Source organism: Schistocerca serialis, chromosome 10 (assembly GCF_023864345.2).
Source record: "Schistocerca serialis cubense isolate TAMUIC-IGC-003099 chromosome 10, iqSchSeri2.2, whole genome shotgun sequence".
Taxonomy (NCBI): domain Eukaryota; kingdom Metazoa; phylum Arthropoda; class Insecta; order Orthoptera; family Acrididae; genus Schistocerca; species Schistocerca serialis.
The window spans coordinates 230,558,359-230,574,494 of NC_064647.1; the positions used below are offsets into that span (position 1 = coordinate 230,558,359).

Here is a 16,136-nt window from a genome sequence, read left to right on the forward strand (position 1 = left end):
ATGTGAAAATCGTATAAATCAGTGTAGCGTCAAACATAGTAGGAAGTATCTTACAAGGGAATCTCCCCATCGCACCACCCTCAGATTTAGTTATAAGTTGGCACAGTGGATAGGTCTTGAAAAACTGAACACAGATCAATCGAGAAAACAGGAAGAAGTTGTGTGGAACTATGAAAAAAATAAGCAAAATATACAAACTTAGTAGTCCATGCGCAACATAGGCAACTTGTAGGACACTATGAGCTCAGGAGCGCCGTGGTCCCGTGGTTGGCGTGAGCAGCTGCAGAACGAGAGGTCCTTGGTTCAAGTCTTCCCTCGAGAGTTAAGTTTAATTTTTTATTTTCAGACAATTATTATCTGTCCGTCCGTCCGATGCGAGGTAACTGCGCCGTAGTATGGGGAAGCTACACCTAAACAAACATCGAAACACACGACGTTACGACTACAGCGCGTGGAAGAGAGAGTATTCTTGCTAACGAGGCTCCCTGGCTGGCAGTCGACTGTTCGCTACTTTGGACGAGAGTGCATTGAATACGTGAGATGTATTCCGTGGACAATATGAATCCGGTAAATATAGCTCGCGACTTCAATAACAAGGTCAATGAATATTTTCCGAACTGCAAGTTTGCGGTGCGGTCGCAAAACACAGACACTAAACTTATTACAGTGAACAGAGACGTCAATGAACGAACGGACAGATAATAATTGTCTGAAAATAAAAAATTAAATTTTTCACTCGAGAGAAGACTTGAACCAAGGACCTCTCGTTCAGCAGCTGCTCACGCCAACCACGGGACCACGGCGCTCCTGAGCCCATAGTGTCCTAGAAGTGGCGTATGTTGCGCATGGACTAATAAGTTTGTATATTTTGCTTATTTTTTTCATAGTTCCACACAACTTCTTCCTGTTTTCTCGATTGATATGTGTTCAGTTTTTCAAGACCTATCCACTGTGCCAACTTATAACTAAATCTGAGGGGGGTGCGATGGGGAGGTTCCCTTGTTAGAACGAAAATAGGGGGGCTACTATCGGTAGTTTGACAAGACGGACACTGTACAAACGTTATTGTTGTTATTGATTTATGAAGTGGACTGACAAGGCAGCCAGTCCACAGTGACGGGTAGCCGAAAGAAAGGCACGCGTACACACACACGCCGACGGGCGTCAAGTACTGGAACAGGCTACGTAATTAATGCTATGAAGAAAAGTACGTAGCTGGATTAATACTTATCTTTAATCAATCATTGTGGTACATCGCTCTTGACTATACACAGGAGACTTTAATTACAATCACTGTAAGGCTAATGGCGCCTTGCTAGTTCGTAGCCATTAACTTAGCTGAAGGCTATTCTGTCTCTCGGCTAATGAGAGAGAAAGACTTAGTACATCTAGTCGCTAGCTAGGTCGTCAGTACAACTGGGGCGAGTGCTTGTTCGTATCACGAGACCTGCCTTGTGGTGGCGCTAGGTCTGCGATCACACAGTGGCGACACGCGGGTCCGACATGTACTAAATGGACCGCGGCCGATTTAATCTACCACCTAGCAAGTGTGGTGTCTGGCGGTGACACCACAATTTAAGTAATTGCTACCGATAATCATCAGACAATCCTGTGGTATTGTGAGACTCTTTATCATTTTTGGAACTGATGCTGACCAAGGTAAAATTAGCATCTACCCTTAGCTGTTGTAATTGCTTTTATTATTTCTCCGTATGGCAGGAGTTTAGTGTTTTATATTGTGTTACAACTTATCTTTGATCGAAACACTACACAGCAGAGTACTGTATTTTATTTCAGTAAGTAAGTTTAAATTACAAAGAGGATCTGTGTATTCAGTCTTAAAGTTACGTTGTGTAATGATAAGCTATATGTTTATGTGAAATACTTCAAATGTAATTTAGTTCCTGCTTCGTAATGTTATACTACAGGACAGTCTGAACGACACTACATAATAAAAATGCAAGGAAAATAGGTTCGCAGTAGAGCTTCTGTGAAGTTTGGAAGGTAGGAGACAAGGTACTGACGGAATTTTAGCTGTGAGGACGGGTCGTGAGTCGTGCTTGGGTAGCTCAGTTAGTAGAGCACTAGCCTGTGCAAGCCAAGGTCCCGAGTTCGAGTCTCGGTCTGGCACACAGTTTTAATCTGCCAGGAAGTTGCAAGAAAAATAAATTTAAAAAACTCAGTTAATCTCTCTACCAGTTTCACTATATTTCGGCTGTCTGTGTGATAATTTTATGAAATCTTTAGAATTAACTCAGTTAATTACCAGAAAGTAATGCTGTTGTTTGAGCCTGTGCAGTGGAGGTACTGTATTGTGCGAAACACGGGAATGCAAGATATTTTCTGTGAGCCTCGTGGAGTGCTTAAAAGTTCAACGCATTATTTCCAGGTTTGTAAAAAATAAAAATAAATGTAGATTTGTATCATTTGTTTGCTTTCATTCCTGCCTCATTTAGCATTTCAGTATTTACATAAACTAGGATATCAGAATGCTTATTCTCACTAATTTCAAGTAAACATGATTTAGTTTAAAATCAACAGCAAAAATAGCAAATATGAATTGGGTGCAAATGTATAAGCTTTGATGGAAGTTTTTTTTTTACTGGTTTCGAAACATCTCTGTTGAATATTTATCATACCTATGTAATCGTGTATTGTATTGTGCGGAGCACACTGTGCCTGATACAAATGTGTTAGACAGTTTGGTATCTGGGAGATAAGCAGAAGAGTGACAAGTGCGTTCCATTGTTCCCAGGTGTACTACGCGAAGAAGAAACGACGGGCGCAGCAGACGCAGGGCGATGACTCTTCGCACAAGAAGGAGCGCAAGCTGTACAACGACGGCTATGATGACGACAACCACGATTACATCATCAAGAATGGCGAGAAGTTCCTCGACCGCTATGAGATTGACTCTCTCATTGGCAAGGGCTCATTCGGACAGGTAAGTGTCGAGCTTCCTGCCTTGCGTTTTGATAGTTTCCTGTACTTTACACAAAATGACAGTGCTTTGAGTGTAGTAAAACCAAATTGCTGCTTGTGTTTTGTGTCCATTCCTGCTGTTTCTATTATTTAGTGAGACTGTTTATTTTTGATTTCTGATGAAGATGTGACTATGTGGGATTTAGAAGTGATTACAGAACTTTGAGCTAGGCAAACTTGGAGCAATATCACATGTATCCCCATCAGGCTACATATTTCATAGTTGTTTGTTGCTGTTACCCAGTACTGTAGAGTTCTGTGCAAGTTCTGACTTCTGAAATTCTTCACATTAAGTGTCTTTTTTTTTTCCAAAGTCCAAATGTGAAACCAAAGAGCCTTTCCCGTGCTACAAATAGTCATTTCTCTTATTTAAGGTTGTCAAAGCGTATGACCATGAGGAGCAGTGTCAAGTCGCCATTAAAATTATTAAAAATAAGAAGCCTTTCCTCAATCAGGCACAGATCGAGGTAAAGCTGCTGGAAATGATGAACAAAGCAGATGCAGACAACAAGTATTATATAGGTAAGTTTTCTGACCATCTTAATATCTGCCTCTGTAAATGCATAGCTTTATTCTTGTAGAATAGCTACTGATATTGTCCAGTAATTTTGTGTAACTACTGTTTTCCAGCATAGACAATTCACTTATCTTACGAGGGTAATACCAAAAGTAGGGTCTTGTATTTTTTTCTAAGTACATAGACCTGTTTATTTCTACAATGGTTTACATCAGTTTACAGCTTGAACATTTAGCTATTTTTCGACATAATCACCATTTCTGTCAATGCATTTTTGTAGATAATGTGGCAGTTTTTGTATGCCTGTGTCATACCAGCTCGCCGCCATGCTGTTCAGAAAGTTATGAACCTCTTCTTTCACCTCGTCGTCGGAGCTGAATCGCTTTTTGGCCAAATGTTCTTTTAACCTAGGGAACTGGGCACCGAGTCAGGACTATAGGGTGGGTGGGTGATTACGTTCCATTGAAACTGTTGAAGGAGAGCAACGGTTTGTCGAGCGATATGTGGGCGAGTGTTGTCACGGAGAATGTGTATGCCCTTGCTCAACATTCCTCTTCTCCGGTTCTGAATTGCCCGTTTGAGTTTGTTCAGAGTCTCACAGTGCCTGTCAGCTTTAATTGTGGTCCCAGTGATTCAGCTCCTATGATGAGGTGAAAGAAGAGGTTCATAACTTTCTGAACAGTGTGGTGGCGAGCTGTTAAGACATGGGCATACAAAAACTGCCACAGCGTCTACAAAAATGCATCGACAGAAATGGTGATTATGTCGAAAAATAGTTAAATGTTCAAGCCGTAAACTGATGTAAACCATTGTAGATATGAACAGGTCCACGTAATTATAAAAAAATAGAAGACCTTACTTTTGGGATTACGCTCGTACATAAATTTTTAACAGATTGTTCATGTATTGTGTGTTTTGAGACGCCTATGGTTATTCTACATTTTATCACGTTATCAGAAGCATTTCTGGTCAATGTTATGTTCGTGTTCTTGTTGCTTGTTTTCTCCTCCTCCTCCTCCTCCTGTAGGCAAATGTAAGTCAAATTGATAAAGCACAACACAGTGTGTGTCCATAAGAAACAGAAACAATGAGTGTATGTGTTGGCACATTAGAAATTGAGGATTTTCATCATAATATTGTATGTTTTTTAATTAAAATATTTGCATGACAAAAAGGAAGTGTGGAGTTGTATCATTTATTACTGTGCTTCTTGAGTCTGAATTACAAAACTAAATACTTTACAGGTACTGTGTTCACTTCACTCAGAAACAGCTCTGCAATGAGGCATTTGAGAAGCTTTTTGCTGTGTTGTTATATGCTGTGATTAACATCATAAAGTTATTCCAAGCATTTCAGTGAATCAACATAGTGTTTTAAAAAGGAATTTTGTGGTAATAAGAAACATTCATTCTACCAGGGTCAGTTTAGAGCAAAGGGGAAAAAAGTGTGTGGATGATTCCATGTGAAGTGGTTTAGGGGCTCCCATTCAGCTGTCGCAGATTTTGTTCAGCTTTTATGTGTAGGTTTGCTAAATGATTAGAGGAAAGTACATAAATTTCTAGCTTGCAAACTTCAATGATTTGAGTAGAAGCTTTTTAATTCTCAGGCTGAACAGCTGATCCTAACTTATGTTAACAACCATAGGAAAGATCATTCTTTTGTCTACAAAATACCAAATTTCGATGATTTCATTTTTCCCTGAATGTTTATAACAATACAATGAAGTTTGTCATACATTTCCCTATTTTATAACAACATGTTCCAAATCACACACTGTTTTGGAAAGCAGTAGTAAATGCATAACTCAGTAAGCCTCGAATGAAAAATGAAGAATTTGGATTATTCTGTATGTTTACAACTTGTTAGAACCCTATAACTCAAGGGAAAAAGTACTCAAAACTATACCACAATTGTTGACTGAAATACAGTACCTAAAACTTGGTCAGAATTTTTGAAATGTCATCATTCTGTCACCTATCACTTAAGAGGTTCCTACTCACAAAGTATTATTTTGCAGGCCAGAAATTCTTGTATCTTCTGTTAATCATTTAGAAAACAAGTATATGAATTTTAAACAAAATCTGAGATGTTGGAGTGGGGAATATCTGTAAAACCAGACTATTTGACATGCAATAATCTATATGTAGAGTTGCATAGGCACATGTAATAGCTTAAACATGTTATTAACACGCAGCGAAAGTGGTATCTGGAGGGGCAGAGCAGAAGGCTTGCCCTTCACCTTGTCTGCACATTGCCCCCATTCATGTTTATGGGGGTACCTCAGGTGCCACAAATCAGAAGCCTTCAGCCTTCACATGTCAAGCTCGGCCTGTCGAAGTATGCCATCAGACATGCCATCTGGCACATGAATGCTTACTGCATCACAAGGTGCTCACATGTAAATGACACGATAACCGAAACTTGCCGGTAGTGTACTCCAATAAACATTTTGTAGTCAGAAACAGGCAGTGATGTTATGGCTCCAAACCTATACATCAGGAAAATGCTGTTGGAAACAGCAGCCTCTCCAAATTAATGTATACTCATGTGCTTTAGAAGGTATTTTACCACCAGTGCATTATTAATGCTCTTGTGCTAAATTCTAAAGCTATTTCAGTTTTGATTATGTGAAGTTTTAAGCATTCCTTATATTTTCATGTAGTCTTAACTTTGGTACAAAGCAGAAAACATGGGTATCCTGTTCCCCACAAGTAACATCTCCAAATATGCGAACTTAGGCACGGTGGCTGTTCTGTCCAGTGTTGATAAATTTTTGGGAGGGGAGAGGAAAAGGAAGGTGACAAGGAAAGAGAGCAGAATCAGGAAATTGCACTCATAGCTTTGAGAAGGGAAGGGAACAAACAATATTTAATGCAATAGAGTTCAATTTAAGTGTCCTCTTCTTAATTCTTATTATCAGAGGAGTTATTTGAAGAAGCAGTGTATGCAGAAACACAGTTACTAAATTTATGAAATTTAATCACAGTTGAATGCATTTGTACTCTTGCAACCCTGTGGCGTTAATCCAAGAAATATTGTGAGCATTGGGATCATAGATAATGTGACATATAGAAGTTTGTGTTGGCCTGGAGGCATGTAGGATAGCCGAAGTGGTTGAGGCAACCGCTCACAACAAGTGGGAAATAGTTCAAATCTCGGTCCAGCATAAATTTTCGTGTCTCACCAAAAGGTAAATATCTTCATACCTAATGCACCTAATGTCAGAAAGATTCCACAGTGATGAACAAATTTCATGAATGTGGAGAAATGTCAGTTTCAGTGAACCCGTGGATGCCTTCCTTCAGAATTTTACTACATGAAGTGTTATTTGAAGTAATGACAATTCTTTCAACAAACTTTTCTTCGATGCCTACGTGCTGAAAGTCATTTTCTTGCATGACGTATGCACTTAATCTACGGTAGTCTTCCATCATGACATCATTAATTTCTTTCTCTTCTGTACATCTTTCATTCTGAATGTGGAATTTCTGGATGCGACTTTTCCTTTCACTATGGCCCCCACATTTTCTATTGTGTTATATTGGCAGTGGTAAGTGATTGCCCCAACATCTCCACTTTTGTGTAGCAGCCTGAAATTGAAACACTTTTCTCTTCTAGACATTATGCAGTTTCTTGCAAAATTAGGAATTTTCTTTTTTCCTTGAATAATAACTGGCATTATCCACGATGATCGCACGATCCTCTTCTAAAACACAGAGTAAATCTAAAAGTGTTTAAGTACATCACTATTCATTTCTTCATGATAATTACTGGATTTACAGGATGTAAATATTATCTTTTCTCTTTTGGTGAGCCATATTCAGATGACACTACCTGAGCGAGAGTAAGTCTATTTCCTTTCACTATAGTCAACATAATCATCTTTAGAGATGCAGCAACTTTTTAGATAATTAAGATAATTCTGATTTATTGTTCCATCTCAGTTACATATTTTTAATTAAATTACTTGTTTTGATCACTCTGGATCATCTTCATATTTAAGTAGTTGGGTGAGCAACCTGTCGTATCTACTCAGAACCACATATGATCCAGAGTGATTGAAACATGTAATCTAATTTAAAATGTGCAACTGAGATGGAACTATAAATGAGAATTATCTTAATCTATTTCCTTTGCCCTTCAGTACTTTATCATTGCCTTTTGAATCCTGCCAGAAGTACTTTCTGGTGTGATTTTTATTGAGCCAGATCTCACCAAGATAAATAATAGGGTGACAATGATTTTCTTTTCTGAAGCTGTACTTTTTCTCAGAAGAGTAGGCCCAGCTGCTGCAATCTGATCTCTCCATCAGAATGTGTCTTCCATCATTGAATTTTCTGTACCTAAATCCCAAAGATGTCAGAATTCTTCCACTCAAATGGCAACTCTTTGTGAAAGCAGCCTTGCTGCTTAAAATGTCTGCTCCCTTTTGCACTGTAGGATACTCAACACGGTCATAAATTTGACTACTACCACTAATATCTCTTCTTGGAGGTTGAAGCTTCATTTCTTACCCACAAGTTTCTATTTCTCATGCCTCTGCAAATATTCTCTGTTCCTTTCAAAGTGAAATACCACACACCTTAGATGTTACATTGAGCGGTACCAATAAGATTTCGTGTCTTCTGGCACTGTCTTTAAGATCACAAGGAAATTCATACATTTTGTATATGATGTCCTTTGTTTGGCTCTGTGTGTGTTATGAAACTCAGTCATCTTAACTCACAAACAAAAATAGCAATACTACCAGATGAGCAATACTACCAGATGAGAATCACTGCTCTATTCCCAAACATACACTTCTGTGCAGTGCACACATAAAAAAAAAAAATGCTGGGTAGTGGCTAGCAACAAAGCTGCATAGCCATGCCAACAGCAGCATGAATGAAGTGCAGTAGTTCCTCATAAACTGTGTTAATGATGGGTATTTGTTTGGTAACCATTTATTTTTAATATGTTACCGGGATGGCACCCTTGACAGAAATAACACTGTGTCGACAGTGAGCTTAGTCACGGAGTAGGCCGAGAGCTTGATTGGTTGTTACAAATGGAGGGGAGACTGGGAGTGGGAGAAGTGACCTACCCTTCTGTTACTGCTTTCGATGGTCCCTAGTATAGCTTTTGACGTACTCCTTGTTTCTACTGGTACACCAGGCCCACGATTATGGTGGATAAAAGATACTCGAGACCACACAGGTCACCAAAAGACACAGATAATCCAAAATACACATTTTTCAGAATCTGCTATCTACAGTATTTACAAAACATGGTACATGTCACATTTGAAAGCTGACTGCCTTTTGTACTCACTACTTGCCAGAAACTGATGACTTATTTACAAAATTACATTAAAAACACACTGTATTTCATATCACTTGCTTTCAGTTCAATTTGAAGAAATAATTGGCCAATTTTTCCTGTTTCTGATGTCTTTTAGTTTTTCCTGATGACAGTTCTCTTTTAGTTTTTCCTGATGACAGTTCTCATTTTCGAGTCAAAGCATATGAAACAAATTTTGCCCTGTATGCTTTAGTGACAGAAATATGCATTTCAGGGTCTTGGTGTGTGTGACAGTGCTTTCCTCAATCACTTCTTCTATGCTCTCTTCTTCAGTGGAGCTCACTTTGTTCACTATAGCTTTGTCACTCAGCAACTCAAATACGAATTCATAGACTTGAATATTTAACGACTTGTGGATATATTTATAATCAAGTTTGCTACAATCAGGAATTCTTACTCTAAACAAAAATATTTGCCCTAATTATAATAGAGTACTTCAGGCTTGGTTTTTATTTTATTTTTTTAAAATTGCCAAACTATGCATGGGTAATCCATAAGCCAGGCAAGTGGCACCTGTATAATCAGAATCGTGCTGTATTTTGTTTCTATAGCAGCCCACAGTGCCTGTGTTTAAATATTGCAGTGACGTATATGACAGCAATCTGAGTAAGTACGTGTTTGGGTAATCCGCAGTGAAACTGAAGAGGCACTTCATGTGGCGCAACCACCTGTGCCTGGTGTTCGAGCTGCTGTCGTACAACCTATACGACCTGCTACGGAACACAAACTTCCGCGGTGTGTCACTCAACCTGACGCGCAAGTTTGCGCAGCAGCTGTGCACGGCACTGCTTTTCCTGTCAACTCCGGAGCTCAACATCATCCACTGTGACCTCAAGCCGGAGAACATCCTCCTGTGCAACCCCAAGAGGTCCGCCATCAAGATCGTGGACTTCGGCAGCTCGTGCCAGCTGGGCCAGAGGGTAAGTCAGTCGATCGACCAATTTGTTGACAAGTGTTGTGCCTAGTAAAGAGTTTGGATAATGTAAGCTAAGCCTTAATTGGAGTTTGCAAGAGCCCTGGATGCATTGAACTTGAGCAAGTCAGCATCAATTGAGAGTTGGGTTTGGAGTTATTAAATTCACTTTGAGAAACAGGAAGTTTTTTAGGAGTAAAGGGGTGTTTGAGCTGGTGTCAAAAAGGACCATTGGAAGTACTATTACACTTCAAGAACAGAAATATGAGCGTGTTAAAAAAGCAACAATGGATAAGCATTTTGATATTCGTGTTTACAGATTGCCAGTCAGAATAACATTTAGAAAAATTAGAAAAATGGAAGAGGTACAAAGGTGTATTTGGGTTCCAAGAAAGTGATACCAGAAATGAAATCTTTGCCTTGCATTTGATGAATGAAAGAAGGAATGCAGAAAAGGTGGAGAACTATACTTTAATGGGTCTGTGGGGACGGGGGGAGAGAGAGAGAGAGAGAGAGAGAGAGAGAGAGAGAGAGAGAGAACTTCAGCAAGATAAAAAGCTCTAGTTCTTCATAAAACTGAGTGATACTCTGGACTCATATTTGGGAGGACAGTGATGAAAATTCCTGACCTACCAATCACCTACTTAAGGGGAATCCTGGGATGATTCTTGCGAAAGTACACAGCCAATGCCATTCCCCATACTTGTGTTCACTCTCTAATAATCTCAACACTTACAGGACATTAAATCCCAATCTTCCTTTCTCTTACTCAAAACTACCCGGCATTTAAGACTGGAACTTTGCTTTTCTTTTTTCAATGACCTGCTCAATCACCTTTGTAAGACACTGCGGTGACAGTTTTAACATGTGTCTCTCCATTACTCATTGTATCCGAAATAAATGATTGCAAGAGTCACCCAGATATCGCGACTAAAAATGAAATTGTGTGCCTATAGATCTGAAAACAAAATCTGCTATTCACTCTGGGAAAGCCTAATATGTTACAAACATGAATGTGGTACATAATGGAGGCACATAAAATAAGATGTACAGGAACAATTAACTGGTTACTGGAAAGAGCTGGGAGGGAACAGTTGTAGGCACAGACAAGATGAGAGATGATCGAGGAAATGTTCTGAAATATAGACTAAGGTCAGACTGAAATTCATGTCTTGATGTATAGTATCTGGACAGAAGTGTATTTGATTTCTGGAGAAACATTGTGTACCTGAATAAGTACCTTTAACTCATGAACTCTTGTATTCAGATGTGTCCTATATTAATTGTAGCAGTGCAAGGAAGCATAATCATTTCAACTTCTGTCCATTGCCACAACATTGCTAACATTGTGAGTAAGCGTAATAAACAATACATTTCTAATAGTATGTGTTTGTCAGTTTTTTCCCTTGGATCCATTGTCATTATGCAGAGAAGCTAAAGATTGGTGTAAATTGGTTCACACTCTTTACAGAGAGCTTTTCTTCTTCGAACTCACCAGTGGAATGTTCCTTTAATTCCACAAAACTTATCTAGTGATCAATAGTTTTATTTTGTTTTGTATTAATCATAAAAGTTACTGTTTATACTTTTCCTGAAACTAATTACACAAACTGTTTTCTCATATGTATATCAAAAATTGTTGTGTGACTTTCAGATATACCAGTACATCCAGTCTCGGTTCTACCGGTCGCCCGAGGTGCTCCTAGGAATCCCATATGACCTCGCCATTGACATGTGGAGCCTCGGTTGCATTCTGGTCGAGATGCACACTGGCGAGCCACTCTTCAGTGGAGCCAACGAGGTGAGTCTGCTGCCATTGATGTGGTACGGAGATGGTACTACTGGTTAGGGAAGTGAAATGAAGATGTTGCATAAAAGAAATGTAAACAACTGGTGACACTTTATAAAAAAGACGACAAAGGAAGCACATTGATAAAGAATCCATGAAAGCCTACGAAATGTGTGCGAGGGTAAACTATATACATAAAGGAGCAGACAGGCATTTGGAAAACTCTGAAAATTGCTTAGCTGGTTGTGTCAACCGGCATAGCAATATCCGGAAGTAATTTTTTTTGTGTGTGTGTGTGTGTGTGTGTGTGTGTGTGTGTGTGTGTGTGTGTGTTGTGTAGGAAATGAAGAACTTAATTTTTACGAAATGAAATTAAAAATTGTTGAAAAATTGTGTTTATTAATCACCAAAGGTATTAATATTACCAATTTATAAAAGTGCCTACTATTTACAAGTACAGTGTGCTTAATGAGCTTCAGAAAGTACTATCTTTCCAACGTTAAAATATCGCTTTCTCAGAAAGTATTTGAGCTAGGAAGTCGAAATTTTTACTGGTTATTTATTGGAGTATTGGCTACAACTTAACACAGGTTTTTTTAAAAATTTAATTCAGTTCCTAGAGATTAGTTTTTGCTATTGTAATGAAGATTCACTACTTTTTTGTGCCATATTTTGTTTATAAATTCAACAGTATACAGGTTTTTGGAAAAAGGCTGTGCTAAATTATGCAAAAGGGTCTATGTAACATTTCCTGAAAATTTGAAGCAAATTGGTTTGGTAGATCCTGGGAAAACTCGCGTAATTTGTATGAAAAAATGAAACTTTTGGGAATCAAGCGACAAAGTTTGGATTACCTTTTTAATGCATTCAATGTCCATAGGATGGATTATCTTCATCTTCTGCAAACTCCTCCTCCAGCTTACTCTTTGTCCTCCTCCAGTTCATTCTGGCTTGTATTTTTAGGCTATTTACAGCCCTGTCAGCAGCTGGAAGACATTCCTTGTCTAAAGCAAGCATCGTTCGTACCATGTTAAAACCTATCTTCATTTCCATATTTCAAAATACTTTGCACCTTACAATGTTGCCATCACTGGAAGTAGCAACACATTATATGCACCAAAGTGAAGTGTTTCTATCCCGACATACACAGTCTTAGGGATTCTTGACCATTTAACACTATTTACACTTTCTTTGGGGTTTTGAGTTTTTGCATGAACCCACTTTTTCAGTAGCTCAGGTGCTGCTAAGTCTCTGAAATTAGGTTATATTACCTCCATTACTGCATCAGGCAGACTGTGTTTATGAGTGTACACTTCACCAGTTAGCAATCCCATGTTGAACTTACACCAACTGTTTTCTGCTTTGGGACACAAGTAATGATGGGGAATTTCATCAGCTGAAAAAAAGAGTCTAAACAGTCTTCTTCATTTCATCGACACTGTGTGCGTTTTGTCTAATAGCTATTTCATGATAGTTTTGTATTTTGTCAACTACACTGTCAGTTAATCGTCCCTTCCCATCCAACCCTTTACCATCATTGAGTTTTTGTTTTTTGTATGAAGCTTTCGGTTGCCAAAGTCTTGATCCCATTCATTTCTGTGTGTCCAATACACTCAAATTTCTGCACCACATCATCACCATAGGGCTTCAGTTATTGAATTTGTTTGAAATTTATAGAATCACCGTCACCAAGGTAATTCACATATCACACTTTATCACACAACATTGAAATATACTAGAAACACCAGCCACTTCCCTTCCTCCATAACTGCCCCTAAGTGTTAGCTATGCAATTATTTTCGTGTATACTTAACAATATTTGGATATTATTGCTGCGTCTAAAACTTTCCCTGTATATGTGTTGGCAGTTGATACTACACCACGAAGAGATGTGTGTCCCCGTTATGCCAGGTACCATTGAATGCTCAGTCAAGTCTCTATTACCACTGTTTTCTATTGCTGACTCTTCCACAGCTTTCCTTGTTGATTCTATACAAACATCTACTACTTTAGACCCTATAAATCTATTGTAGTTTGTAAACTTGTAAATGTATTGTAGTTTGTAAACTTGGTTGTGGGATTTGCAAGAGTCATCATGCCATAGAAAACTGCACCTGCAGTAGCACCCTTACCAACTGTGCTCATGGCATAAAGAAATCTAATATTGTGTTCATAGATTTTGCTACCATTTTCTTCATTTGAAGTTACTGCAACACACTTCCAAAAGGTGGTCATGTATGAACACTTACTGCAGTTAAGTTCCATATCACTGGCAAGTCCTACGTCAGTTTTTATATAGAGATCCAGATTGACTTCACTACATTGAATACATCTACACAGTTTGCAGAAATTCCGTTGAGAACTGACATATCAAGTATTTCATTCCCATTTGATTCGCCCAAAAAAATTCATACTTTTCGCTAACTGACCCAAGCTTCTTCTCTGAAGTACTTTCTTTCTCACTTTCATTGAAATGGGCAGGTGTACCAGTAAGGTTAAGTTCACATGCTCGGTTATCGTCTTTATTGTTTATAGTAATAGCACCTAATTTTGGCTTTCCAAAATTTCTCCTTTTCTTGAAAGGCTTCAGAGGATTTCTAGTCACTCTACATTTACCCAGGATTTTCCTTCAATAAAACAGAGATTTCAATGAACAGAATTCACTATGAATATTTTCAGGATTACGAAAGAGTAAATAAATGTGAAATGTATGATAATCGAGTGAGCGATGTATATGGAACTATCACAAGTTAACCACAATACTTATTTTGTAACGCTTATTTTCTCTCACATCACTAAAATGTACATGAGGAGCATGTAGATTCATGAGTCCAACACTTGATAGCAGTTTAACAGTGCCCATGCAGAACATATTTCAAAAATATTTTTAAAATACTTGTTGTCTTCTGAACTGAAAATTATATATCAGTTGAAAGGAAATGACTGTGGATTTTTAAAATGCAAACAAGTAAAAATTGAACGTTCCTTGAATTTGAAACTTTCTGGAGCCACTTAACTGATAGAACATAGTGTTTATGAGACTTTTGTGTACTATTTTGCTGTTAGATAGGTTCTGTTCAGATACTTGAGAATACATTTCATATTTACTCTATCCTTTTCCTTGTGGCTACATCCAGGTGTATGCTCGACAAGTATGTTGAACACTCCTCCTCTTCCTCCTATCTGTATCTACCGCTTTTTCTCTCTGTCTGTCCATCTCATCCTCCCACCTCTATCTGTGTATCTCCTCCTCCTGCTCCTCTCTCTCTCTCTCTCTCTCTCTCTCTCTCTCTCTCTCTCTTTTTCTTTGTGAGACAACTGCCTGAAACAAGTCTCTGTTAGTTGGGGCCGTTATTTGAATGTTTTCACTCGCTAACCAGGTTTGAATGGTTTCATTTAATATGAGACTACCAACTTACACAAGCCTCTGTTGACTGCGGCTGTTATATGAATGTTTTCATTCAGTCTCTGTGTTTGAGTGATTACACTTTTTTTCACACCCTTTCCCATTGGGGGGTGGCTGTTGGGGCGTGCATGTGGTACTGCCCCCATAGCCTCTCCCTACTGCTGAATGGGGGGGGGGGGGGTGGCTGTTGGGGCGTGCATGTGGTACTGCTCCCATAGCCTCTCCCTACTGCTGCCAGTGCCGAGGTTGCAGCTGGCGTCAGAAGCTGGAACAGTGGCGTGTAACAGTGCCAGGACCTGTGGTAGCAGAGAATGGCCGCCTCGCCACCTCCTTACACGGTCCGCCCCGGCAGCTGAGTGGTCAGCGTGACAGACTGTCAATCCTAAGGGCCCGGGTTCGATTCCCGGCTGGGTCGGAAATTTTCTCCGCTCAGGGACTGGGTGTTGTGTTGTCCTAATCATCATCATTTCATCCCCATCGACGCGCAGGTCGCCGAAGTGGCGTCAAATCGAAAGACCTGCACCAGGCGAACAGTCTACCCGACGGGAGGCCCTAGCCACACGACATTTCCATTTACCTCCTTACACCGGCTGGAACCCTGGCACTGGCAACAGCAGAATGCTTACGTGGGGCATTTGGGATGCTTAGGGGTTAGCTAGCTAAGTACATTTTTGTATAATTAATTAATGGACGTGATCGCATCTTTTCAGTAAAGCAGGGTGCAAACAGTCACAGAGATCTGGCATGTATCCTTTCTTCTTCACAGAACCTTTGTGCTTGCTCAATTCTGTACTCTCTATGAAGCTTTATTAGTTATGTGATGTTAATTGCACCTGGAACAATTTAATACACAGCAGTTCGTATATCAGTTTCAGATGTGGAAAGAAGAATTAGTCTTTCAGTACGTAATTAAATGAGTATTGGTAGTGCTTATTTTAACTTCGGTGTACCCACTGAGATGTCTTCATGTATGCCTGGAATTGTGGCTACCCTCTGAGGGTATATGTACCCCCAGTTTGTTTTGTACACCATTGCGGCACTTAACCTGATAAAAGCACTACAGAATGGTTTCACTCGGAAGAATAACTGGATAATTCAGTCAACTAAATGACTAAACAGTGCTTTCAGTTTCATAAACAAATGAATACACGTGTCAACCAACAGAAAAATTACAGACTGGTTCCACTCG

General features: G+C 39.2%; 1 protein-coding gene across 1 annotated transcript in view; it reads left to right on the forward strand.

Annotated features, from left to right (window-relative positions):
* The window catches only part of LOC126424850 (serine/threonine-protein kinase minibrain), a 498,832-nt gene that overhangs the window by 441,389 nt on the left and 41,307 nt on the right, over window positions 1–16,136 (forward strand). The window contains exons 3-6 of the mRNA XM_050087659.1: window positions 2,756–2,944; window positions 3,357–3,504; window positions 9,473–9,759; window positions 11,407–11,553. Of these exons, the coding sequence (XP_049943616.1) occupies window positions 2,756–2,944; window positions 3,357–3,504; window positions 9,473–9,759; window positions 11,407–11,553 (771 nt within the window). The remainder of the gene's footprint in view (window positions 1–2,755; window positions 2,945–3,356; window positions 3,505–9,472; window positions 9,760–11,406; window positions 11,554–16,136) is intronic.